Raw genomic sequence first — 27,603 nt, forward strand, 5'->3', positions numbered from 1 at the left:
GTTCAACATTTTGGCAAATTGGCCCATTGCCATAATCGCTATAGTCATAGCAGTAGGTTCATTACCTTTAAAGCTCCAGTTGGTAAGTTGACGAAAGTGAAAGTAAACTCCGCGACTTGGTCGGAAATTTCAAGACAATACTCCGTCAGGTCCCTTTATGAACCTCTGCCAAAGAACCGTCTTTGCCTCTGCCAAGCGCCCCACACACACGCAGACACACACAAAGTAGCCATAAACGCACCCACAGAAGATGTACCGTATCCATAGCACGACGTGTAGGAGCGGCGATTGGCTGCTCCTCCTGCTCCCTCTACCTGACTGGTGGAGAATCGTCGGGTGCGGTGGATTTTGGCAAATACGATTACAGGCTGTAGGTGGAGCCAGAGGAGTTGGATTTTGTCCTAAATTACTCATTTAATGTCTGACCATCAGAATATAGTGACAGTTCCAGCAAATATGACTGAATAATTGTTACCAACTAAAGCTTTAATTGTAGGTGTAAGCTATTTTCAGTACGGCGGAGCGCAGCAGCTGGCTGCTCAGAGCTACGCTATGGAGGCTAAGGGAATTTCTTGGTTTCCCTCATTAAACTCATCAAATACAAAATCCCAAAACTCCACAGCGCTTTTGTAGACAAGTTGTGACCTGCACAACCACCACGCTATGAGATAATGACGGAACGATACGAAACGGAGCCGTTTTCGAGGTAAATTCATACAAAACCGCTGATGCACGTTGCGTTCAGGGACAGTTTTTCAGCAAGCAGTCTCTGTATTTACCCTGTATTTACCTCGAAAACGGCTCCGTTTCGTATCGTTCCGTCATTATCTCATAGCGTGGTGGTTGTGCAGGTCACAACTTGTCTACAAAAGCGCTGTGGAGTTTTGGGATGTTGAATTTGATGAGTTTAATGAGGGAAACCAAGAAATTCCGTTAGCCTCCATAGCGTAGCTCTGAGCAGCCAGCTGCTGCGCTCCGCCGTACTGAAAATAGCTTACACCTACAATTAAAGGTAATGAACCTACTGCTATGACTGTAGCGATTATGGCAATGGGCCAATTTGCCAAAATGTTGAACTATCCCTTTAAGTCCCAGTGTATTGAACAAGTCTGACAACACTCGTCACAGGAACCATCGGTGCTGACACATCAGCTGACGGAGTGAGTCTCTCTCTTGCAGCAGAAACAAGTGACTCACCTTCTAACACATTTAACTTGTATATGTTTCCCGATCTCCACTTGTAGCACCCATAATGTCCTGAGTGTCTCTGCTCCAGTCCTTGTAATGTGTAATAAACACTAAAACCAGTTTTAAAACTGGTTGATATGTTACTTGTACACACGTTGCACCTTCCAGAGTAGGGAGGGCAGCAGAACCTGAGATTTTCGGAGTTGGAGCACTTGAATGTGACAGAATCATGTTTCTTCACGTTGATGGTCATCTCTGAGCCCCATACACCTGGAATGACAAGTCACGAAGGTGTTACTGTTCGCTGCTCCCTGCCTTCTCTAGCCTCTTTATCACAGGCTGATGACTCACTGTTATCATCTTCCTCCCTGCAAGCAGCACTGCTGAGGCCGATTAGCACAGAGAGTATGACGTCTCTAACAGCAACAGAAAGTTTCCACTGTTTATCTGAGGCAGGAAGGTAACAAGATAGTAAACTCTCTTTACAGACCAAAGCTGAACAAAATCATTCAAACTTTAATATGAAGCAGAAGCACATATTTTATTCATTCTTTGCCCATTGTGGGAATTGTTAGGTCTCTAAACATAAATAATAAACTAATTGATAAAGTTATAAAGATGATGGTCTATATTCTCTATTTAAAAATTCCCTTGCGAGAACTGCTGTGTTTTGGCTGCCGCAGCAAAATAAACCTCTGATCTGGGTAATACAAAGGTTTTTTTGAAGATTCGGTAACACTTTACAATAAGGGTCCCTTAATTAACGTTAGTTAGTACATTATTAAGCATTAATTAACTGTTTACAGATATATTAACAATCACTATTATGTATTATTTAGGATTAGGAAACACATTAATTAATGTAGCCTATTAGTAAGCAGTTAATTAATGTTTACTACTCAGAGTTAGTTTATAAATTTAAAAGTTGAATAATGTAATTAGTTATCATTATGTATGCATTACTCAGCATTATTTAACACATTCGTTTATATATTAATGCTTAATAATGTACTAACTAACGTTAATTAAGGGACCCTTATTGTAAAGTGTTTAAAATGTGACTCTCGCATTATATTATCAACACAAAATGTCTTGCTGAGAACTCACTGAACTGCAACTTCAGAAAACATACAAATAGACAAACAGTGCAAATTCAGAAAACATCTTTAATGTGACGGCACACAAAGTGCTGAAAATTCACACAAGTAGAAAAGTTTCCAGTGCACAGTAAAAAGTGATGAGGTTGTTAGGGCACCAGGCCCACAAGTTGGACTTGATGGCCCGAGGCTGTCTTTTGTGTTGTTGTGAATTTGCAGCACCTTTGTGAATTTGTATTTGTTCTCTTAAGTTGTAGTATGATGATGTGTATGTGTCATTCAAAATCTCCTCCACTTCCCAGCAGCTACAACTTCTTTGGTTTTACTTGATATTTCACATTATTCACTAGACAACATTTTATTGTTGAATACGTTATGATGCTTGGGCTATACACATAAGATAAAGACATTTTTGACTTCATTCTTTTACAGGGACCAAGTTAAAAAGTCACATAGACTTTTCAAACCCCTCAATTCATTAACCTGTCTGACATAATACAGGTAGGTACATGGTAATAAGCCTCATCACAAACAAGCAACACTGTTACATCTGTCTGTATCATGTCTACTGGTCCAAGATAAACCTGTTGATGGGTAATGTTTTCCATTAGTCCCACTGCTAATTAGGTCTAGCTCAAGTGTAGGGGTCCAAGCCCCATGTGACTAAGACCTTCTGGATTCTGTGCTCTGAGTTTACTATTTAGAAACATGCACCTCATGGTAAATGATGTGCGCCACATGATCAGATGATAATATAATGAAGGTTGTAAAACTTTACTTTGACTCAATGAATGACTGAATCAGTCATGTCAGCATTAATCATGAGCCTAAATTATTTTTAACCTTGGCAAAGTGTGAAGTATTTTAATAACTGTATGTTTTGTTAACTGATATGAAATAGGCCTACGTCCTGAGTGTTTGTGATGTGTGAGAGGGTGTATATGCATATGTGTATGGATGTTTAGAACGCTATGTAAATTGATAATTCTTACCTTTCTATTGTTTTTACTTACCTGCCCAGGGACTACGGATGGAAAGTAGCTAGTAAGCTAAATCCGGTACAAGGCATCTCTTCCCATCTCGAGACTAATGTTATTTTGTACATTGTCCCTGATACAAATAAACTTATTAAACTAAACTAAACTAAAGCTCAGGGTCCCTCTATAAGTTGTCAGGGTTTGGATCTGAATTTTGCCCTCTGATTAAATTGTATTATTTTCTTAATGTCTTAGAATTCACTTATTATAAATTAATTCATCAGAACAGCATCTTTGTAAAATAAACTGTTGTTGTACAGTACAGATTATGAACTGCAATGTTGGAAAATCTAAATGGCTTTCGTAAAACCACACAGGTGGACCATGTCTGATTTATCTCCGGTCTTCTTATTGATGCTTTTAGAGATTCAATATATATGTTTGCAAGAAGCTGCATAAAGTCATACGTTTTTTACTTTAGATTTGCAATGACCTTATCTAAATGCATAGCAAAATCACTCACCCTCTACTGGGAGGAACAATAACACACAGGTCACGGCACAGATGTTCATGGTCTCCTCCTGTGAGATCCAGACTCCAGGGAGGTGAGGAATTCATTCAGTCACTTGTTTCTGATGCTTTACCTTAAGTCTCTTAAGCATGAGCTGAGGAAGCCCCCCCCCTCTCCCTCCCCCTTCCCCTCCCCCTCCCCTCGCCACAGTGGAAAGTTGTGGTTTAAATTAGATCAGACAGGAAGTAAAGAAGATTTTATCTGAAACATCTCAGAACAACATATCCGTTTCATCCAAAACTGTTAAGCACATTTGGTACCTCTCTGAAGTGTATGATCTTAGGCCTGGGACTGGACTGTTTCTGTTTCTGTTTCTTCTGTGCAGAGGCATGTTTAAGAAAACTGAGTCTTTAATGTAATTTTTATTGAATCTTTAACAGTGACATTGCTTGAATTAGAAATTAAATGAAAATATCAGCTCTAAAAAGACACAGCCTTCATCCAGTGTTGTGTCATTTCCCGTAACGTAGACCGAAGGAATTCAGGTTGTACGACGACACGTCGTGACGTTTCCTCACAGTCTGAGGGAGAACCACCTTCCACCATCCTGTCCTGGGAAACTTTCCATCAGATGGATGGGTCTCGTCAGCAGCTAAGCTCCCATATTTTTTTGCTGATGGCTGCACTGATGCATGTCTTAGATTCCTGAGGACGTTGAGTAAGGCCTGATCTAGAGACAAAGACAAACAAATATGTTGTTATATTATAGGCTACATTCATTCTTAAATCAAACCCAAACAGAAAGAAAAAGTCAGATGTTGTTTTTTTTAAATTATAAAGACAAAGTAAATTTTCTCAATCGAGTAGGCTACTAATGATGACTATTACTTTAACAAACACAGTTGGTTAAAGGTGTACAGAAATGGTCGTTTGTCCTGTTTGTCGCGTCGAGTTGCCGCACAAGTTTACCCGAGTAAGGAAAACAAATTTGATTGGTCATTATCGAGCGGGCGGGATATTCAAAGCTTGGGGGGGTTTTGGAGTTGTTGGATTGTGTATTTGATGAGTTTGATGAAGGAAACCAAGAAATCCCATACAGTATGCCTCTGTAGTGTAGCTCTGAGCAGCTCGCGGCTCTGCTCCGCCGTTCTAAAAATAGCTCGCACCGACAATTAAAGGTAATGAACCTACTGCTATGACTATAGGGATTATGACAATGGGCCAATTTGCCAAAATGTTGAGTTGTTTAAGTTTCACAGTTTCACAGCTGGGTGTTAAACAATATGTCCCAGCAAAACTACTGTCCTCTGGAAACACTTTTGTTGTATTGTGAGTGGTTAACTTGTGTGTTATTTACATTACATATGCCACAAAAATGCCACAAAAACACACACACACACACCGTGACAGACAGTTATTCACTCCACCAACACGCCTCAGGACGACCTCTGATGGAGCATGACCGATATGAACTATAATAGGCTATATTATATTAGATTTATGAGCATGACCTGACTGTGATCCGTGATGCAGCCTCCCCTTCTCTGGATCACCGGCTGTGTAGCAAAATAGATCTCATCATGTCTGTGATTGCTGTTAAGCTTCATGTTTTTGTCCTTACATCATGTGACAGTATCAGATTGTGTTGGACTGAGCATCCAGCAGCAGGACTGTCAGACACATATCAACACACTCCAGCCTCCAGCCCTGTGACTGTACCTTCACTGTAGTGGGTGGATGTGATGGTTCTGGTGGCGTAGACCTTCCTGCCACAGTGTTGAGTGACCGATGACAGAGCGGCCACCAACAGAGCAACGATGAGTCGAGGCATCGTCACAGTCAGAGGGCGTTCAGAGCAGCGGAAATAAATCTGTGAACAGACCGAAATTATTCAGATGTTACCAATGCTGGCGGAGGTGTGCAGCACACAGCAGCACAATCAGTGTTATATGTAAATTTATTCTATTTAAATATATTTATTTTTTATATACTACAGACGCTGTATTTGATCACTTATTACAGTATTTGATTGTTCAGGCTACGAGTCACTTGACCTGTGTGAATTAGGGGGTGTTTTTCTGGTCTCTGTAGAGAGTCACAAGGTGTTCAGGCAGGGTATCAGGGATCAGGCTCCTATGGTAAGGTATGGTTTCCTACAAGTACTTGTCAAGTGTAGCTGTCCTATCAAATGCAAATGCAAATGCATAAGAACCAAATGGACCAGTGTGACAGTCTGTGTGTGTCCTGAAACACCTTCCTGTCCGGTCTCTTTTATCACGGACGGACCAGAGTGGGAGCATCAGTCAGACTCCACTGACATCAGCCATCTCCCCCAGAGATGAAAAACTGAACTGATCAATAATTCATTGTGTGTGTGTGTGTGTGTGTGTGTTTCTTAACTGTTTTAATTAAAACCAATGGAAACCAAATGAGATAAACGTGAATATGGATCTGGATCTAAATCTGCATCTGGATGTTGACCTTGATCTATATCTCCCTGACCTCCAAGGGTCACAGGGCATTTCGTTTTTATTCTGAGGACTCTGACTCTGACAGGCTTAGGTGGATCTGATGGAATATGTTACTACTTTAAATCTGATTTGCAATCGTCTCTTACTCATATCAGCTTGTTAACTGTGTGTGTGTATGTGTACAATGCGTATAGCAGCTCTCTCTCTCTCCTTTTACGTGATGTCTCCACAGTTCAATATAACCACTGACCCACACCCAGTTGTATAAGCACTGCACCCTGAGTGTAAGAACAGATATTTGTCCGAGTTTGTGAAGGCAGATTTAAAATATAATTGGGTCGAGTTGTATTGGTAATATCTATAAACTTTGAAGCTTGTCGTTATACTGCAGACAGCCAGTGGGTTGTTTCAGACTCACTAGGTTCTGTAAATGTGGAGCAATATTTTATCAGAGGACCTGTCCTCTGGCTCAAGTTACAGAGTTGTGGTGTTTGTCAACCTCTGGTGGTTACAAACATGCAGAGCAACATTAAGATCCAGATTCAGCTATATGTGCCCATTCTCAGCCACACACACACACACACACACACACACACACACACACACACACACACACACACACATACAGTATAGACACACAGCATGTATGAAGTGTGATGATCTTACCTGTCTGCTGCAGGCGAGCGTTGACTGAGACCCCTGGTCCTCCTTCTGGACCAGGGGTCTCTTATAGAGCCACACCTCCTGCGTCATCAACACTGACCAACCACTGGTTGCTGGTTTCTGTGTGTTTTTGTGTGTGTATGTGTGTGCACATCCAGCTGATCAGTCAACTCCCATGATGCTTTACTTTGTTTTTTTATAATAGACTTGAAATCGGGTTTCTGGTCAACACAAAAGCCTTGAGGTCATGACAATAAGAACACAATGCCAATGAAGAAGACTGAACAATATAAACTAAAAATAAACACACATGCATGCGCGCACACACACACACACACACACACACACACACACACACACACACACACACACACACACACACACACACACACAGACATTTTCAGTAACAACAAGAACAAAAACAGGCTGATGTATTTCAGACTGGATTCTCCACAGAACAGGATGACTGATTATAAATGAGCGCCTTTAACACCAAATAAAATTATTTCATAGGAGGCATTCTGTATGTTATCAAAATTAGGAAAACTTAATCAATTACATTTTTTAATGAATCAGTTAATGTGGAAAGTATTTTCTCAACTTTGACAGCTGGAATAGGATACAGCTGTTTTACCAAAACAAACGGTCGGCGCCTGCGGTCAAAAAGTCAAAATAATCCACTCCTCTTCAACCTCAGTGGAGGATTCACAGGCGCTTAAGAAAACAACTGCTGAAAGAATGTTACTGCATTGACACTAAACTTTTTCATTTTTTTTTTCATTTTTTTTTTTAACATAACTTTATTTCAAGCACTTCAATACCAGACCCTCCTCTCCTCACCACACACACGAGACAAACAGGACTGAAATGATCACATGAGACAAATTTACAAACACGGAAAGTTAAACCATTACTATAATAGTCATTGAATATTAAAATATTAAAAAAAAAAGAAAAAAAAAAAAGCTTAGCAAGAAGTTGAAATAAATTATATTCAGACATAAGTACATAGAGTTTAGTAGACATTTTTAGACGTTTGTAAAATAGAGAAAGCATTTATTTTATGTGTTTTACACAATGGAAGGGGTTTATGAAACAGCCCTTATATATACAGTATAGGCTATAGTTTTTTTATGCTGATGATAGTGTTTAAAATCAATCTGTTCTTTATGACAACTCCCGTCTGGATTTAAAGAGAGAAAACATATATTTTTTCAGTCATGTCACAAACATAGTTGGTCTTGGTTCGGCCGTGGTTAAACTACAATGGTGTGTCATGTTTCAATGTTACTGCTGCAAGGACCTGTGGGGCAATTTCTTTGCTTCTTTTCACAAGTAATTTCCACTGTTTCCTGTTTTGAGTTCAAATAATAATGGGGTCCATATTCAACAAAAATGATAATGAGGGGTGTAAAGTAATTTATTATGTCAGAAGCTGTCAGTATTGTAAAGAAAAGCAATCTGAAGAAGCTATTACTGATTTTATTTTAGGTTTAGGTTTATTTGTAGCACAAAAAAAAAGAAAAGTGTAAAACTCTGAACAAGGAGGAAACAAAGTCCTAACAAACATGTACAAAGTTATTTATTTTCATAAGTTCAATAAATAACATTTTGTCTCACTTCTTCATGTTAAAGGAAAGAGCCACTGCATCATCATCATCATCACCATCACCATCATATCACACATATACAGTATGCATTTATATTTGAGGTGTTTCCCCCCAGTCCTTTGCCACACTGATTCATCATTCATGTCTTTCATGTTGTGGACTCCATCTTCAGTTACTGTACCTGTTCTGAGATCTGCTAACCTGTAAGTTTTAACTGTGTCCACTGAAACAACTCATCTTGTCTGGTCTCTGTCTGTGTCAACCTGTTGCGTCATACAATACACAACATGAGCACATTCTCAAAGAAACAGCTCACATGATCAGAAACAAACTTTTACTAGATCATTACTGTATACAATTTATATTAAATACAAATTCAAATGAGAACCAGATTATTGTAGCTTATGACCAGACCAGTTTATAATAGAAAACAAACAAACATAACACAATATACAATATATTTACAGAAGAAACAAACAAACCCCCACATCTTTTACGTTAAACTGCTGCCCGGCTCAGAGACAGCAGCCTTTCATTAGATGTACCATGAGGACAGATTATCTTTGGTCTGCAGCGTCACCTCATCACCAGCAGCGGTCAGAGCTCAGCTCCACACAGGACAGAGGTGTCTGCAAAGACACAATGTAGACAGGGGGGTTTAGACAGTAGCATCAGGAACTGTATTGAGATAAAATCTAATTTTCCATTGGCATGCAGAAAGAAATTAGTTGAAGCTGTTTTCATGTCTGTCTTAGACTATGGTGACATCATTTACATGCATTCCTCTGCTTCCACTCTTAAACCTCTTGATGCCATTTACCATTCTGCCCTTAGATGTATTACTGGTGCCACCTACTCCACCCATCACTGTACTCTGTATGACATGGTAGGGTGGACCTCCCTAGCTCAAAGACGTGACTCCCACATGCTTTTATTTATCTATAAAGCCCTCATTGGCAAACTTCCCATCTACATCTCTTCATTACTTGTTCAGTCCACAGTCACTTACAACACCCGCTCTAGCAACTGGTTGCAATTGTATATTCCCAAAATTCGGACTGAGCTAGGGAGGTCTGCATCTACAACTAACTCTTAAGTTAAACTCATTTGTCCCATTCAATCACTTCAAATTATTAATTAATAATTCCCTGTCTTCCGTTTGTTGTTTCCTCTGATGTCTACTGTCCTTTACTGTATTTTATTGTGTATATCTGTTCTGTTTTGTTTGTTTTGCTCTGTACTCTCGTCTGCACTGTAAATGAGGCTTGCCTCAGTGTATTAACGAGTTTAAATAAAGGTAACTAAACTAAACTGAGCAAGAAGCCATCTCCCACAGGTCTGTCCTGAAGAGATGGATGCATTTACTCTTTGCGTGATGACATAAAGCCAACATGAGTTTGAAATGCAGCTGCTTTAATTGTGTTTTCCTCTCATGTCAGAGCAGGTTAAACCTCAGGTGTAATTACAACATACATGGCTGTCTTCTCACTCATTTGTGTACTCAGGTTTCCAAAACATGGCTGTAGTCCAGCACTCACCATAAGTAATAAACAGAATATAACTGGCGTAAATGCTTTGACATCCACCTCTGTTTTTTCTGCAGTAGTAAATCAAATGTTTACTGTGAAAAAAGCCAGATGGTAGCAGAGCATTTAAATGAAATCAACAGCAGCTGTGATTATGTACATTATCTCTTTTTTATGAAACCGAACTAAACTGAAAACATGTCAGGAGGGAAGGTTCTTCAGTTCTCGGTGGCCGTTTGTGGTAAATGCATCCCAGGATGTGGTTAACCAGTATTATGGTCTGAGCTTTGATGTGCTTTGAACTACAGCGTAATGTTGAAATTCAAGCAACAGCCATAGCTCAAAGCTCGCCTCATTATAGCTACAGGACACTAAAATAATGTTAATATTATGCTGTATATCTCTCACTGTCAGAAATAACCATGAAACAAAACCAAGGAAATGTGAGTTCTGTTTGTGGTTTCAGGCCTAAGCCCCTTGAAGTGTTCAGTGCTTGAGTCAAAATAACCTACAGTGTGTTCACGTTGAGATAGGCTATGTGTTAATACAGTTAAATGTAACAGTGGAAGCACCAGCATTAATCTACAATGACGTGTCAGTCATTCCTAATCACCAAGCACCGAGCTGTGATTTATCTGTCCCTTCTCTGAGTTACGGGAGGGGGGGGGGTCCGTGCAGCAATATTTGTCCATATAATGGTTGTTAATGGATACCAACTTTCTTCGTCCAAAAAGACACACCAAAAAACATCCAAATACCTCCATAGTGCTCTTCTGTAATGTCCCTCTTGTATTGAAGCCCCGACATGAGAAATTGTTCCGAAAAAAATTAAATAAGTCTATATTTTAAGCTTGTTTGTAGCTCCCAGTGTCTCAGTTCACTGCTCTTCCTGTGTCAGTGCAAATCTCGCATGAGGAACAGTTTCGCATGAGGAGACCCAGAGAATTTCGCATGAGGAACAATTTCTCATGTCAGGGCTTCAACACAAGAGGGACATTACAGACGAGCACTATGGAAGTGTTTGGATGTTTTTTGGTGTGTCTTTTTGGACAAAGAAAGTTGGTATCTATTGACAACCATTACATGGACAAATACTGCTGCGCGGACCCCCCCGTAACTCAGAGAAGGCACGGAGAAAAATGAAAATTCTCACAACTCTTAGTCGACATGAGGGTGAGTAGATAATGAGTGAAATTTGAATTTTGGGTGAACTATCCCTTTAAGTTAAACCTTTTTGCAACCATATGCTTGGAACAGTGACTGTTTTTTTTATGTTTAATACTGGGGTTCAAGAGAAGTCATCTGTTGTCAGCTTACATGTGTTTCGTGAAAAACGTCAAACGTCATTGGATTTTTATAGCGCTTTTCAGGGACGTGATTTTGCAGCATGGACATCCTTACCTAGTAATGCAGGAGTGAGACCTGGGCTAACAGTGTCCTGCTTCACCTGCAAAGGACAAAACATGGTTTCATCATAACAAACAGAGCTGGGTAATGATTACACATGTATTCAGAGTCTGAAATGTTTCTCAAACCTTCAGGTAAGATAAGTGTGTTTGTCTGTACCTGTGATGCTGGTGTCAGCCACAGCAAAGGACTCTGGGTCTTCCTCAGCAGCATACTCTGCCTGACAGTCCCAGTCCACAGGACCAGCGCTCTTTGTCATCAGGCTCAGATACATCTGGATCACACCTCTGGCCTTTTTCAGAGCCTCCTTAGGAGAACTCTCCACCATTTTGATGAACCTCGCTGGGCTGTCCTGAAACATCGAAGAAACAATGAAGACGGTGGGTGTAGTGGAGGGGAGTCTTGGTTATCGCAGCCTCCCTGAGTGCAGTGCTGCCTGCAGTTTTTGAAGCGCTTGTGCAAATGAGTTGTTGTTACATCAGGTTCCCTCCTCACACAACAGGCTGACATTAAGAGGCAATCTGCAGCAATGTCCAGTTTCCTAAACATAATCAGAGTGATTGATTGCACTGGAGTCCGACTTGTGGCTCTTTGCACCCCCACACCCCTCTTTTTCTCTCCAAAAAAAAAAAACAGAAAAAGAAAGAAGTGACCTTCTGGGAGGCATTTGTTTTTCAATGCTATTGACTTTAAAGTCAAAAGTTGTCCCATTAGACACTTATGTATATGAAAATGATGATTAATAAGTCTTTCTTAGCAAAAACATTTCTCAAGTCTCAAAGGGTAACAACACCCTGAACTATTATTTTTTGTGCTGTTGTGCATGGCGCTGATACAGGACAGCATGTTCTGCTTAGATCTCAGGAAGCTCAATGATGGATTTCTGTCATCTGGCTCTGAGACTGGACAAATAGGAGAGTGTTCAAGAGCAGCATTCACACACAGTTCAGTACTGTATGACTGAGGGAAGAGCTGTGTTCAGCAGGCTCGTGAGGTGTTTGTTCATGTTAACTGGGCCACTGGCCATTTTACTGAAGCCATGTGACACAGAATTAACTGCACAGGTCAGGAGATTCCCACACTACACCAGCTCTGTGGAGCCAGTAATCCACCTCCACCCCTACTGAGTACAGGACAGTTAGCCTGGTGGCCAACACCACTTAAAGCAGAAGTAAACGATCCGGTCATTTAGGCTAACTTCCTGTCAGCAGATGGAGTTAGCAGTCCCCGCCCTCGTCCCTACGTCACCACATTCACGTGCATCCCTTGGCTGCACACACAGAGAGGACTGCCCCTTTATGCCGTTCTCTCTCCTCATTGGATAAAGGTTGTAGGATACAAGGAAAGTTTTCTCCTCGGCTTACAGCAGAGCAGAGTGACTGACAGACCCGTGTTTCAGACCAAACACTCTATAGAAGTGATTGCTGTCGGAAGATATAACTATTTAAAGGGACAACGAGGAGTTTCTATTTGGTTATTAAAAAGTCTCATGTTAATGTGGATGAATCTACGCTACCCACACTTGTTAATGGCTCCATTTTCGATAAATATATCATTTTGTCTCTATCGTTATTTTGTTATTTTAATTAATGGTGGAAATGCTGGGCGAGCCGACCAGCGTTTCCTTACTTTCGGTTTCGCGGACACTCATGAGAATAACGCCGCCGTATTGCCGTTTGTGGTCGGGACTACGACGGTAACTGAACCTCTTTGAACCTCTGACTTTAATTATTGATGAATGAAAACATGAGTCCGTCTTGCGCCGGTCGAAGAATTCTACGGTGCGCGCGGAGGCTCATAAATGTAGTGTGAAAACGCTTCGCTTTTCCAAAACTCCTCGTTGTCCTTTAAGACTTAGTATATTACTGTAACACAAACATTCCACTTACTTCTGCTTTAATTTATCATCTATCTGTTGCATGTACATGCTGGTGAATGAATGAATTTGAATTTATATTTATTTACGTGTCGTGCACCAAAGGCGCCCAGCCTATAAGGGCTTACAAGACACATTATCATCATATTTAGACACCAAACAAAATAATCAGAGCACAGACAAAACCAAACAAAAACAGAAACCACATGGCATTCACATAAATAATTCACTTTTTCTTTTTGACCAGGCACTTTTTATAAAAGTAGCTATAGTAAAGACTTCTTTTCTGAAGAACCATTCCAACTTTACCTCATCATCAACCCAAAACAACTCTGGTTTCACATTTTGCATTTTCTGAAACAAAAACTGCCTGCAAAATGCAGTTCATCCTCAATTACATTTAAATTACATAATGCTGGTATTGGCAGAGTAGGAGAACTTTCTCAGAAACACCGGGTCTCAGCTATTGCAACTTCTCATAATGTCTCATATGCTCCTTCAGAATAATGTTTCTTTATGTAATGATGTGTGACCTGGACGACTGAGAACCTACACAGACTGATGTTACTATGTGACCCTACCTCAAACTCCTCATCGATGGCAGGCACACATCCCTGAGAGTAGAGTTGGTAGATCACCTTCTCCCAGCTGCTGACGTATCTCCTGTTGTCTGAGTTCCTGGCATAGTGGAAATGTGTCCTCAGCAGCTCCAGGATGTGGGGGAAGGCTGCTTTGATGTAACAGACCTGGCTCTGTGTGAAGTTCACAGGAAGCATTAGAACATGATTTCTCTAAAGAAGATGTAAGTCAGTAAACCTGTTGGAGAGACATCTGAGGGGATTCAGTGAGTACTGTATGTGTGTGTCCTCTACTGTTTACTCAATATGAGTTTGGATTTTGTTTTGGTTGTTTGATGATAATCTGTGCCATCCAAACACTGACAGGCTCTTCCTGCTCAGTCACTAAAGCTAAACAAGAAAAAAATCAATCCCACATGGAGGCTCTCTAATAGACAGTTAGCCAATCACCTTTCAGTCTGTGATCAAATGATTCTGAAACTAAACCAAACATTTTTTAAAGATAAGTTAACGTGACAAGTTTATTTCAAATTTTGGACAAATGTCTAAAATGTTACAAACATCCAAGGAAGGTCCTGTCCATACAGTTGTATATGTGGCTGATCTGTGTGTGACATGGTTATGATAAACTTTTTAATCTGGACCAGGAGCAATTATGAAATATCTCTTCTTCTTTGTATCCCCTCAGCAGGTGGCACCTTGGGCGACCTCATAGAAGCCCACTTGTAGCCTGTCACCCATCCTGACCTGACCAACATGATGAAGAGCACATCGACAGCAGAGAGAACATGTGGCTGCAGTATTTACCAGATTGTGATGATCAGTGAATGGATAGATGATAAAACAGCCGTGATCCAGCTGGTTATCAATCTGTGGAGTTTACATAACACTGAAAAGTTAATTGACACACATACACACCTCGATCAAACAAAGTCTAAACTGTAGGTGTGGTTTGTCTTGACTCTCACCAGACGATTCAGGCTAAGAACATGATCCCGCGTCACTGAATAGCGGCATGGACCGGGGACGCCACCCAACGGCAGGCACAAGCACAGGAGGAGCAACAAGCACAGATGCTGAGCCTGGAGCAAGAAGAAAGCAGGATCAACAATCTGTAGTCAAAACCGGTTGGTGCTCTGAGCTACAGGCAAAGAGGGTGGCGAATTGGCTGAGGCTGAGGAGATTGAGTGTCACCTGCTAATCTGTGATTTGACCCCCAGCTCCTCCAGTAATAACTTTCATCATATCTCACAACGTGGATCTTCTCTGGACTCAGATCCTGGTCTGGTTTCACTGCTGCAGATGTTCCAGCTGCAGCAGTTCAGAGTGACTGGGGTGAAACCACCAATCAAAAGTTTAAACTGAAATAAAACTTGTATTTCTTTGCTTAACAACTCTGCACTGTTATTTTTCATGTGATCTTGCTCTGGGAGGGTCATGTACTAACTGGCAGATAAACACAGGCAGAACATCAGGCACAAATCTCGAGTGTATCTATTGATGTATTGTGTTGTTGTTACGTTTTAACATGAACAATCACTCACAATCACGCCCACTCAGGGGATAGGACGTGTTTACCATTTCATAGCAATGCGTCATCTTTGATACAGAAGATCTTTGCTCTCTGTTCCAGCGTCAGCGCTCTCGCTTTCTCTCAAAGACTCTAGGGCAGAGTGGGGTAATGTGAGACACCGGGTAATGTGAGACACCCCCTGTATCTAGAAAACGGATGTTTTCAAGCCTCTTCCATTTCCCCATGGCCATGAAGAAGAGGACCTCATGATGCTGTGGAAAGCATGTTTTTTCACAAAAATATGATTTTTGCATGTAAAAGTAAATTTTCTTGGTGCCAACTTAATCAACTGTTGTGCCAAAGCAAATTGATTCATGTAAAAAAACGTATATGATACATGATGATGAACTACCAACACATAAAACCATGTGATGATGCTGAAAATTAGAATGAATTTCTAAGAGAGGTCGTTTTTTCTAAAATGGGGGTGTTGGGGTAAAGTGAGACTATGGATGTATTATAATAAATCCATGAGTGCGACACTGTGAGCACACCACACACAAAGATTTACACTAGAATTCCGTCCCCCAAGCCAGAAATCTTGCGTGATCAAACATGATCTGTAGCCACACTGCTTTGTTATGCTATGTTCTCTTCAGTCAGCTCGCTTATTTATTGGTTACATTCAATTTTAGTCACATTTCACTTTGTCGGCTCCCCCCACACACAAGAGGACTTTTGATCAAAATGGTCACAATTGTCTGGGTCTACAACCTGACCCCCAGACTATCTAACTGGTTCTATCTGTCATTTGAATGTTAATTAAAACATTTTGTGTTGTATTTGATTTTGTTCTTGAGTCACTTTGTGTTGAGAAAAAAAAAGTGCTTAATTGACCAATCCCCATGATTCTGTTACTAGTCTGACATTAGTTCTGGGATGTGTGGTTGTCAAGCTGTCAGGATTCTAACTGTTACAACATGTGTTGTTATGGTAGTTTCAGAGTGGAAAAAGTATGTGGATCAGTTTACCCCATTGATTTCTCTGGTTTGTCTCAAGTGAGACACAAGACCACTTTTTTTTAAAACAATCATATTTTCACTGTCCTTCATCCTGAATACACTCTGAGAATTTCCATTGCGGAAACATCCTGAATTAATGGGAAATGTGTAAATTATACTGATAAATCGCCGTTGTGTTTTGCACTTCAGGGCCACCACAGATAAATCATTTTAGCTCGCTTAGAGGGGAGCAAATGTAAAAATTGTCTCACTTTACCCCACTCTCCCTACTAGACCATTGCAAAGAAAAAGAAATAAATAATTTTACCAAAGAAGTGGAAATGTCAACAGCACAACGCTAAAAAAAGACCAAAAGAGTGAGGACCTGGCAACAGACCAACCAGCAATGGGCTGTAAAACATGGTGTCATCCCACTAATCTAAAAAAAAAAAACAGAACTCAACTCTAACAGAAATGAAACCATAAAGACCATCAGACAAAACACAGAAACAGTAGCTGGAAGGACTCTGCCAACTTTACAGATAAGAAAGGTAAGGAGTAAAAAGGTATCACGCAAATCATAACACTTTTACTGGTTACTAAACACTGTATCCTGAAAATAATGACAATAATAAAATACACTTTTCAGATGTCCAGCAATAATAACGTAACACAGTTGTAGTTTCAGGACTCCTCTGTGGAAAGGTCTAACTTTTGTGTGTTGAAGTCCAGCAACCACAGACTCCAGCCCATCAATCATCTAGTTTCGTTCTACATTGAATTCTGAAACACAAATAGGTTATAATCTCTTTGAATGACCACAGGAGAATTAAATGAGCTAAAATAGACCTGAAAGAGTTACAAAGCACTCCAAAACAAACAAACAGAATACCATTTCTAATGACAACCAAGTTGCTCGGAGAAGTAAAAGGCTGGTGTCACTCACATCCTGAACGAACCAGCCTGATCAAACCAGCATGCTGCAAGGAGACCATGTACTGTAGGAGCAGACTTTCTGTCTGCTCAGATCCCAACTGACAAACTGACTACCTTCATCTGAACACGATGAACCCACCATCCTGACAATAGCTGCCTCTAAAGAAAACAGGTAGAAATAGCAACTGTGTAGTCCAGATGGCTGATCTTCTCCAGATTGCACCCATTAGGGGAAACATTTGTGTTTTGTTCTGGCACTTGAAGTTGGGTGGTCAACTGAGATAAATGACTACAGACCAGTGGCCAGTGAAGTTCACTGGCGACACTGAATCCACAGTGTGTCTTAGGTTGCAGTGAGCGGAGCTCTTAGGGTCACTGTTTAAGCCACAGTGTCAGACAAATTGACCAAATGCTGGCACTAAATTGAAGGTTAAGAGACCAACATTAATCTGAAGGGAACATGAAGACCTGGTGTGAGACCTGGTGTTCTGTGAAGCCTCGCCAACTCAGGTAGATGAAAGATGGATGACACTGCCCCATGGCGAACCTGTTTAAATTCAGTGGTGTTGGCCACCAGGCTACTGTCCTGTACTCAGTAGGGGTGGAGGTGGATTACTGGCTCCACAGAGCTGGTGTAGTGTGGGAATCTCCTGACCTGTGCAGGTACCACTGGAATGTGTTAATTCTGTGTCACATGGCTTCAGTAAAATGGCCAGTGGCCCAGTTAACATGAACAAACACCTCACGAACCTGCTGAACACAGCTCTTCCCTCAGTCTCTGCTTTGATATACAGTACTGAACTCAAGTAAAATAAACAAAAACAAGTTACATCTCAGGAATATTTTATGGAAGGTTTAGGGGGTTATATGAGGGACTTAAGGTGTTGAAGTTGGTGGAAAAGTAAATAACAAGAGGTGCCAAAAAAGAGGTGCCAGGAAAAAAAGATAAAAATCTAAAGTTCCTTTAATTAAAACGTAGACTGTTAAGCCTTCAGTCAATCTGGCTTTTACTATAAGAGCCTTATTTTTTTTTTTTTTAGCTTTTAATGTCATATGGCATGACCTTGCACAATACTGTAACTATCAAGCACAATTTCTAACCAGCCTGAAATTCATTAGGTCCCAGCATGCGTCATGTCCAGCACCATATAATGTCAACCACAGCTAGCACCACCAAGTAACATAACAAGGGAAATGACAGCTCAGCTTGTTCTGCAGTAACCTAATAATATAGTTTTTTCCCCCCACCAGTGTAAAAGATGAAGATGTGATAATCCAGGTGATGTGTTCAAAGGTACAGCTCACATGCTGATGATACCAGACGAGAACAGGGGCCGTGGCATAACAGTGCTGCGCTGACGGGGATGAGAAGTGTGGTTGGTGAAATGTGGACAACTGGAGGAATGTGGTGTTTACACCACTGGTATTTCAACTGGAAAGAGCACGTAACCACAAACTGTTTCTCTGCCAGCTGGGTTTCAGACATTAACGTAGATTTACTGCCGACATTCTCAGAACACACAAGTTGTTACGGGGGGTTAAATACAAAAGTGGTGTGATTCACTGTTTAGTTTTTTTATGTGTTTTCCAAGAAGCTAATCTTTCAAAACTCATTTCCTACACAATTATTAACCCCCCCCCCCCCTAAGTTTGTATTGCACCACGGAGATTTTCACCTGGTCAAACAGTCAAAGGGATTTACTTAATGTTAATATTATACACTGGACAGGAACTATGTGAATACACTCTGGTTCTGGTTTTCTAATCCAATAAAACAGAAGTCAAGGAGGCAACACACACACAAACACAGAAAGAGAGAGAGAGAGAGAGAGAGAGAGAGAGAGAGAGAGAGAGAGAGAGCGCTTGATTGCAAACATGTCAGTCCTATATCTTTCTTGGAGTTATCACACTATGTTAATCACTAGCTATGTTTTTTCTTTCATTAAATTTAACTGGTAATCTGATTTAGATAAAAACAAGTCTTTGACAAGAGTGCTTCACTTGAGCAGTCAAACAAACTGACAGCATCAAATTAAAAAAAACTGCAAGACTCAGGACCTGACAGATATTTTAAAACTTAACACCTTCCCCAAGACTCAACCATGTGTCATTCATCCGCTGTCCCTGTCATACTGATATATTAGGCTACAGCAGAAATACTGGATGTGATACTGGAACTGGGTAATCATTCAGCTAGCTTCTTCTTTTGTATCATTGGGTGTCATCACTGATGAGGATTTCACAGTTCTTTTACGCTAGGAGAAGGCGCATATTTGGCTTCTTCACATGCTCACCTGAGCTTAGATTGACCATCATTAAGTCTAGTCAGCTAGTCTAGTCGGCTTCATTTTTTCCTCTTGCTTCTTTTCATTTGTTGGTAGATACAGAGAACTGATGGCTTAGGGGTTTTTTTCTTGGTTCCATGTTTGAGGACTGCAGCAACTCTTTTACACATCTTTTCAGACTTTTCCACAGTCATAGAAAAATGAACTCCATATTTTCTCAATATCAACACTGACCATCACAACTAAATACTGCACCAGCACCACATATCTTTAAATCTGGGTTTCTTTGCAATGATACCTTACAGAACCACTTGTGGACTGATAGTGATGGAGGAATGTTTATGCACAGCTTGTGAAATGGTTCTATTACAAAGACTTCTCCAACCTAAACAACAGCGTAGGAGTCCACAACATCAGATATGACCCGCAGGAGCATAGTAACAGCAGTGTATTGGACCTTGACCATTACAGCAATGATAATAAACACACCTTTACAATGAAACTGTAAAATCATATTTGTTTTGTTCGGTTTAAGATTATACTCCCCCCCCAAAAAAATCTTTGATGAGATAAGTAACAGTATGGATCTGCCAAATATAATATATACACAATGATAATTGTTGTTGATTAGTCTAGTAGTGATTAGCAGTGATGGACTGGCACCAAAAAGAGGCCCTGGTATTTTTGACAGAGGCCACACATTACACAAACACTTGTTTGTGTAACACTTGTTTGTGTAACACTTGCCACTCTTCAGAATTTATTTTTGTAAGTGAATGGATGATGAGGAGTGGGACTGACTGTGACGGTGGCAGCTCCACACATATCACCACGACACACACTAACTAAAGACAGCTGTGTGGTTGTTTTAGGCCTAGGTCAATACAGATGCAGCATTTCGCCGTCAGGTTACATCACGTCTCTGAGGAGGGGCCCCTGTTGTTTCAGAGGTTTTTCCACAATCTCACAGGACCGGGTGCATGCGAGACTGTACCTTTAATTGGAACATGGCCTCATGATGGATTCAAACTTCACCTGGATGTGACCTCTCACTGACAGACACAGTGACCATGCATTATTTCACAATGATTTATTGTGTCCATGTGACTTGTATTTCACCATAGCTTTAAATTTACTTGCATATCTCCTGTGGCCTGTTGAGTGCTGGAATACTTAAATGAAGGTGTATAAAGTAGTACTTGAAAAAAATAACTAAATAAAAGTATTTATACCATAACTGAAAATGACTTCAGTAAAAGTTAAATAAAGTTAATATATCCTGAGGGTTGACTAAGATCAACCATGTGCATAATCAATTAAAGTCTTCTTGGAGGAATGTTCCCATTTACGTTTACTTACTGAGTGAGAATGAGGGAGTAACTCCTCCGTGCAGCAGGAGACTTTGATGTAAGGACAAAGGGCCTGATTTGTGAGAGATTTGCCTGTTTAGAAATGTGCACAAATTTGAAATCATCCGCAGACAAAAATATACAAGCTGATCAATGCACACTGAGTATTGGGTCTCTGAAACATGCAAAACAACACATGCTGTCCATTTAGTACCCTCACCTTAATAAATATGCAATATGGGGTGATTCTGCCCTGGTATGCCAAAAAAATAGCTTGGTTTAGCACACAGAATGCTATTTACCAAGCCTGGAAGTAATTGTGGTGATTATGACTGCATCTGTATTTAGGTAATCAGCCCAGCATTGGGGACAGTAGATGCTGTTATTTAGGTGAGGTAGCAACTAAGCAATGAAAAAAAACATGTCTCAATCAGAAAGAAGAAAAAAAAATTAAAACATATCGCGTATCTACCCATGTCATTTTGAAGCTACTGGATGAACTAAGGGCTGATTTGGAGACAGTCACAAGGAACAAGTCCTTGAAGCTACGCCACGCAGGATGGGCCCACAAATGGCTTTCGTGCACTCAAATGAAAGCCCAGTTGCTGTTTTTCTGAGCACCTCCCTCTCCAGTCTCCAACTGCTCACTGAGATTGACAGATCTAATGACTGCCTTCACTCTGTCCCTCTCTACAAAGTAGTGAGGGTCATTGACCAGCTAGTGCTGAACAGCAGCATAGAGTACGTTATACCTCCCGTGCTATGAATGACCATCTGACCTCAAGTAGTGCGGAGAGATTCTTTTGTTTCTGCAGCAACTCCTCATCAATGGTGCCATATCCCACTAACCAGCTCATCGCTTAATGTGAGCTGCACCTGCTGCTGCTGCTGGAGACATTTCTTCCTCCATTTGCTGAGGTGTTATTATCAGACAATTTTTCTTTGGTTCTTCAACTTATATCTTGCGATCCTCTCTAAACTGCACCTGTTGTTGTTCTTGTATATCGACTGCATGATAATGAGAGACAACGAGGAGTTTTGGAAACCGAAGTGTATACAAAATAATGATAGAGACAAAATGATATATTTATCGAAAATGGACCCATTAACAAGTGTGGGTAACGTGGATTCATCCACATTACTGTAAGGTGAGGAGTACAAACTCTTCGTTGTCCCTTTAAGTGTATAATAATTAAGTGTTCTTAATGTTTCTTATATTCATCACCCATTGTATTCCATTTCTTAGGTTCATCTGGACGCTTATGATGCTGATGGAACTTAAGTATTCTGGACAGAGCGTGGGGATGTAGTCTCAGAGGAACTTTATGTCAAACAACAGGGTCTAATGATGATAATTAAAAACAGCAGGACTGTTGGTGTGAACCTAGTTAACAGGTTTCATTAGTGTTCACTTGAGGCACATGGGAAAGTAGCTAGGATCTATTCTGCCCCCAGTCAAACAGTTGTCACTCAACATGTCACATATCACTGATACCAAAAATCCATATGCTTTAATCCTGTCAGTGCTTGCTTGTGAAGATGAACAGAAACATGTTTACTACTGTTCCAGACATCAGCTGATTTTCCTTTTTTTTTTTAAAAAAAAAACACTTACGGTAAATCTGATCCTTTGATTGAGTAAAGGAGGCATTTTATGAGCAGACATCTCTGGCCCCACTGGAAACATGAGACATGACAGGAAAATAAACAGAGTGCAGAGCGGGAAAAGATCAAACTGGTTTTACGCTCACCACTGCATTGACTATGAGTTTTCAAAAACACAGCAGGAGCTGGTTTGTATGCCTGTCTGCTACTATTATAAGCTGCTTGGGTGGAGCAGATCACTGTGTCATTTGTCATCAGGACATGCCACATGAACCCCATCAGATCAACATGCTAAAACTGACTTGCAAGGCCTCAGTTGGCTCCATCATTCCTGCATTTCTCTCTGCTTTACATTACATGGCCTCAAAGTGGCTCAAGGACCAGTTTACAGTAACACACACCATCTAACTGGACTGGATCAGACTTTGGGTCCAAAGAAGTTAAGTTCCTAAAGTGACAGTTTTCCTCATCAAAATCAGGTAATGATGAGAACACAAGTTACACTAGCACCAGTCAGGAAATTATTTATAAAGCAGGTCTGGTTCTAAGTATTGAAGCCCCAGGTTCACAGAAAAATTCACACAGCCTGTATTTAGAAACTGAGCCTTAAAACCAGCCATCAGGACTTCTGTGACTTTGTGATGTTACAATAAAGCAGTCACTGTCAGCCATGCCCCAAACTCCCCCCACCTGGATTTGGTTTATATGAAATAGGCTATGTAATCATAACAAATAAATGAATTGTTTTGGGATCACTCAGAAAACAAACAGCCAATCAGAAGAGGGTCTCAGAGCCTCCTCTCCTCTGATTGGCTGACTGACTTACGTAACATACGTTGATCTCCAGAGAGAAGCCTCAGAGGGTAGATGTGATACTCCACTGAGATGGTTTTTGTTTCCAAAAAAACATAAACGTGTCTTCTTATGGACCAACACTTCAAAAAAAGAGAAAAAAAAACAAAACAAAAGAATGTGGATGAAGAGGTTTGTTTTCAGTGTAAAACACACCACCTGCCTCAGCTTCATGTTTTGGCTTTATTTCTGTCAGTTTTGCTGTTTTGACCCCAGCCTCTGTCGTTGACCTGCTTGACAGCAAACAGCAGCCAGACTCAGTCAGAGAGCAGATAGTGGACATAGCTAAGCTGCTAAAGAGGAGAAACACAGATAGATAGATAGATAGATAGATAGATAGATAGATAGATAGATAGATAGATAGATAGATAGATAGATAGATAGATAGATAGATAGATAGATAGATAGATAGATAGATAGATAGATAGATAGATAGATAGATAGATAGATAGATAGATACAGACAAAGAGACCACTTTGAATATTCACTGTGATCTGTAACTGATGGACATAGACACAGCCTAACCAACAGGTGGGGGGAGAGGTAATAGGTTTGACAGAGTCACCCTAATGTTATTCTCATCTCGTGAATGTGCCTGGTGGAGCAGCACAGAGGATTGTGCAACCAACTTCCCTAAAATCTCTGACTTCATGACAACAACAACAACAAAAACAAACCCACAGTATCCAAATTGATGAACCTCTGAGGGCAACAAATCAGGAGTCTCGCCAACAGTTAACACCATAAAATTGGAGTGGAGGTCTGGGAATCTGAGAAGATTCACTTCAAAGGCTCTGCTGACAGCAAACCTTAAAGACACTGGTTCATTGCATGATTTATTTCTTAGTGTAGTGGGGAGTAGAACAGTGTGAGTCTGTGTGACTAATTATCTGTCACATACTTAAAATAAGTACTCAGCAGGACATCACTATTGTGACACCACATGTTGAGTTGACCACTCAGTCATTTCTCTAAGACTGACGGACTAGAAAGACTGCTCTTTGGGGGTTTCTAGCAGGACAATGTCTTTGTGTCAGGATTTAATCATTAAGTCATTTGGTGAGACCAGATTTCATGCGCGAGTCCAGGTCATTTTATTGTAATCTGGATGATGATCATCTGAGTATCATTTCCTCAAGATCCCAGTGTTTTCTAACCATGGTCCAATAAAACTGATTCTAAGTTAAATGTAGAAGCAGCAAGATCATATAAGATCACCACAACCTCTTCACAATGTTCTCATGTTCTAAAGTTTTCTCGATAACAAACAACTTACAGTTTTTTCTGTAATCATTATTTTTTTCAAACAATTGTATCTTTACCAATTTGAGCTTTTTCTTACATTACACTTTATTTTATATTTGTTTTTGTTTCCAAAGTGCAATTTTATCCAATATTGAGCAAATACATTTGTAACAAACAGTCTCATTTATCATATCACATATGGTAGATTATGGTAAATCTTCAATTAGCATTTGTTAAACTAACCCCTAACCCTAACCCAGTAACAACAACAAACAATAAAACAACAACAAAAATGTTTGATATTGTTTAACAGCCTATATTTACTGGTTAAATAAAGGTAAATAATAATAAAAAAAAAACTGTGGTCTGAAATTTAAACCGGAATTTGAAGATTTCTTTTTCTCTTCTCTGCAACTCAAACAATATAATATGCTACCAGAGTAATTCCACTATTTTCCCTGCATCTCCTCTCTGGATTAAAATGAGTGATGGTGGTTCACACACTCTGGCAGCATCTCGCCTCCAAACCCACAGAGCAATAAACATCAGATGAAGCTCAGAGTCCAATTGAAGGAGTCAGAGATTCATAACAGATGTTTTATAGACGTATTCTTAAATATGTTTATTGTGTTGCATGGAGAGTCCAAACCATCTCAGAGTGACAGTGTGAACTGTAGAAACAGCAGCCGTGTGTGGGCCAGTTCTTACCTTGGCTAGAAGTTCTATCTGTGTGTGTGTGTTCATCTGGCTGAGCAGGGAGAGCAGAGAAGAACAAAGTCTAGTTCCAGCGTCATTGGTTGTGTGTATAAGGTTGTTAATGCAGTGAGGGCCGTAGAATCCCAATCCAGATGTTTGACAGCAAACCCAAAGACACCAGGAGACAGTGTGTCCAACTGAGACCTGAGGGGCTGACGCTCAGCTCTGCTGCTTATAGCCACCTCCATCCATCCATGCAGAGAGAGGGACAGCACGAGAGGGAGGGAGGAGGAGAACGCATGACCGCCCATGCCTGCTGATCCTTCCTCTTGACCACCTCCTCCTGCTGGCTCTGAGCCCAGCTGTCTCACCGAGGAGCCAGGGAGGCAGCGACCACAGCCAGCGCCTGTTACAAGAAGCCTGAGGAGTTGGATTCCATCACTTAACAAGTCTAGTTACTATAAACCTCAATCCATGTACAGGCCAGGTGAGGGAAACACTAACCCAGGCAGGTAAAACCTTTTTTTTTGGCCATCTTTCAAATCGTTTTGAAAGAGCAACAGCCAGTGGGAGAAATCCAACACTCATAGTGACTCACTCACATAAAGTGATGCAGAGTTGGCCCATGGTCGTTCCTTTAAAATTGGCTTCATAGCAGAATATATTTCCTGTCTCCACCAAATGCAATTCAATAAAGTTGAGGTTTTATTCCAAAGGTGAAAGCTGGCTCCGGTGTTTTTTCATAGTTATATAAAAGGCACCAAAATGTCTATGAGTTGGTGCATTAGTCTTCTAGATGAAGCATTTGTTAGGGGCTATATATAAACTGCAATGTGTGTTTATATCTTAAAACACAAATCTCCTTCAGCATCATGGTCAGAATACTGTGATAAGTATTATTAGTACTAGTTACAAATTCCATCATTGCAGTCAGTTACTGTCCTTTTCCTGTCACTGCATCAGACTGATCTGATGTGTGTGAACATCAGCACTTCTTTTATGTTTCACTTTGTCTCCTCACATGAAAGAGCCCCCATAGAACGCCCCAGATATCCTGCTGGCAGGTGGGTCATAAAGGTGCCCTGCCCCCCCTGATAGAGCTGATATCGAGTGACTCAGAGGTGACAGAGATCTACGCCTTTCTTCACACCTCTAATCTCCAGTGAGGGGAGGTTTTTTTTTTCAAAAGATTTCTTATGAGCACTGAGCCTGTCACGCTGTAACACTGAGCTGCACTAATAGACCATTCTGTTTATTACCACAGGAACAGACACAAACCGTGTTTCTCACAGTAGCCCAATCACTGACAGCATTTGTCTTGATACTGTTGAATTGCTTCTGGTTTATGATTCAATATATGATTTTTAAAGTTGCCTCTTAGCCTAAATCTTCCGTACTGTACATGCCTGGTGTGTGATTTTCCCCTCAAAAGCTTCAGTAATAACATGTGTCCTGTGAATAACCCCTCTCTTCCCACAGAACAAGCTAAACTCTTCACAGACAAGAAGTGTTTGTCACAGTCACTGGAGGCTCTGTAAATGAGTTCTTGAGTTGATTTGATTTTGGCGTTGGAAGTTCTAGATGACCAAGGCTGACCTGAGCGATTAATCTGAAAAGGCTGGATGCTAATTTTGCCTCAATCGTCGTCAGCCATGACAGACTGCAGTATCAGTTTTAGAGTCGAGAGCAGTTGAGAGATACTCATGCAGCGCTGTTTTGTAAGAGCTGGAGTTTTTCAATGTCTTTATTTCTGCACCCAACAGCAAAGGAGCAGCATTGTGTGACCTGATGGTTTTATTTAGAAGGAGTATACACATCATAACATGCTTCTTTATTTTTTACAGTTATTGCATTGGGGCATTAATTGCTGTTTTGGTATCCTCCCTACGATTTTGTTGGGGTTTCTTAGCCAACATAGCTCTTGAGCCAATTCACTTCATTGAAATGTAACTTGTTTTCCCTCTACCCTGAATTTAATCTATTGTCCAATGCCTCATTTAGTTCATTAGCAGCAGACGCAGCACCAAACATAGTTGCTTTGTCTGCATTCATTAATATTTTTGTCTGTTCTAATCTTTGGTGAGCATAAAAGGTGAAAATGGATTATGGAAAGCCAATCAGTCAGTCCTGTCAGCAGTGTTTGAACCTGTCAGGGTCCTATGAGTTAGAATGATCCATTCTACCTGATCTGATCTGGAGTCTACTTGAAATTTACAC

The 27,603-nt window shown here is 40.5% G+C and overlaps 3 protein-coding genes across 3 annotated transcripts in view; 1 reads left to right on the top strand and 2 right to left on the bottom strand.

The window, feature by feature from the left end:
* golt1a (golgi transport 1A) overlaps positions 1–27,603 on the top strand; it is a 277,908-nt gene that overhangs the window by 9,954 nt on the left and 240,351 nt on the right. The window lies entirely within an intron of this gene.
* Positions 4,217–5,641, bottom strand: kiss1 (KiSS-1 metastasis suppressor). The gene is made up of 2 exons (XM_085778038.1): positions 5,493–5,641; positions 4,217–4,503 (listed from the first exon to the last, which is right to left on the bottom strand). The coding sequence occupies exons 1-2, from the start codon at positions 5,602–5,604 to the stop codon at positions 4,286–4,288; spliced, it is 330 nt and encodes a 109-aa protein (XP_085634164.1). The 5' UTR covers positions 5,605–5,641; the 3' UTR covers positions 4,217–4,285.
* On the bottom strand, positions 9,004–25,640 carry csf1a (colony stimulating factor 1a (macrophage)). The gene is made up of 7 exons (XM_085778039.1): positions 25,399–25,640; positions 14,873–14,986; positions 14,712–14,774; positions 13,908–14,078; positions 11,610–11,802; positions 11,445–11,490; positions 9,004–9,146 (listed from the first exon to the last, which is right to left on the bottom strand). Exons 1-6 carry the CDS (start codon positions 25,432–25,434, stop codon positions 11,471–11,473), a joined length of 597 nt encoding a protein of 198 aa, XP_085634165.1. The 5' UTR covers positions 25,435–25,640; the 3' UTR covers positions 9,004–9,146; positions 11,445–11,470.

The sequence above is a fragment of the Trachurus japonicus genome, chromosome 5 (genome assembly GCF_045865225.1).
Source record: "Trachurus japonicus isolate A0001 chromosome 5, Traja_1.0".
In the NCBI taxonomy this organism is placed as follows: Eukaryota; Metazoa; Chordata; class Actinopteri; order Carangiformes; family Carangidae; genus Trachurus; species Trachurus japonicus.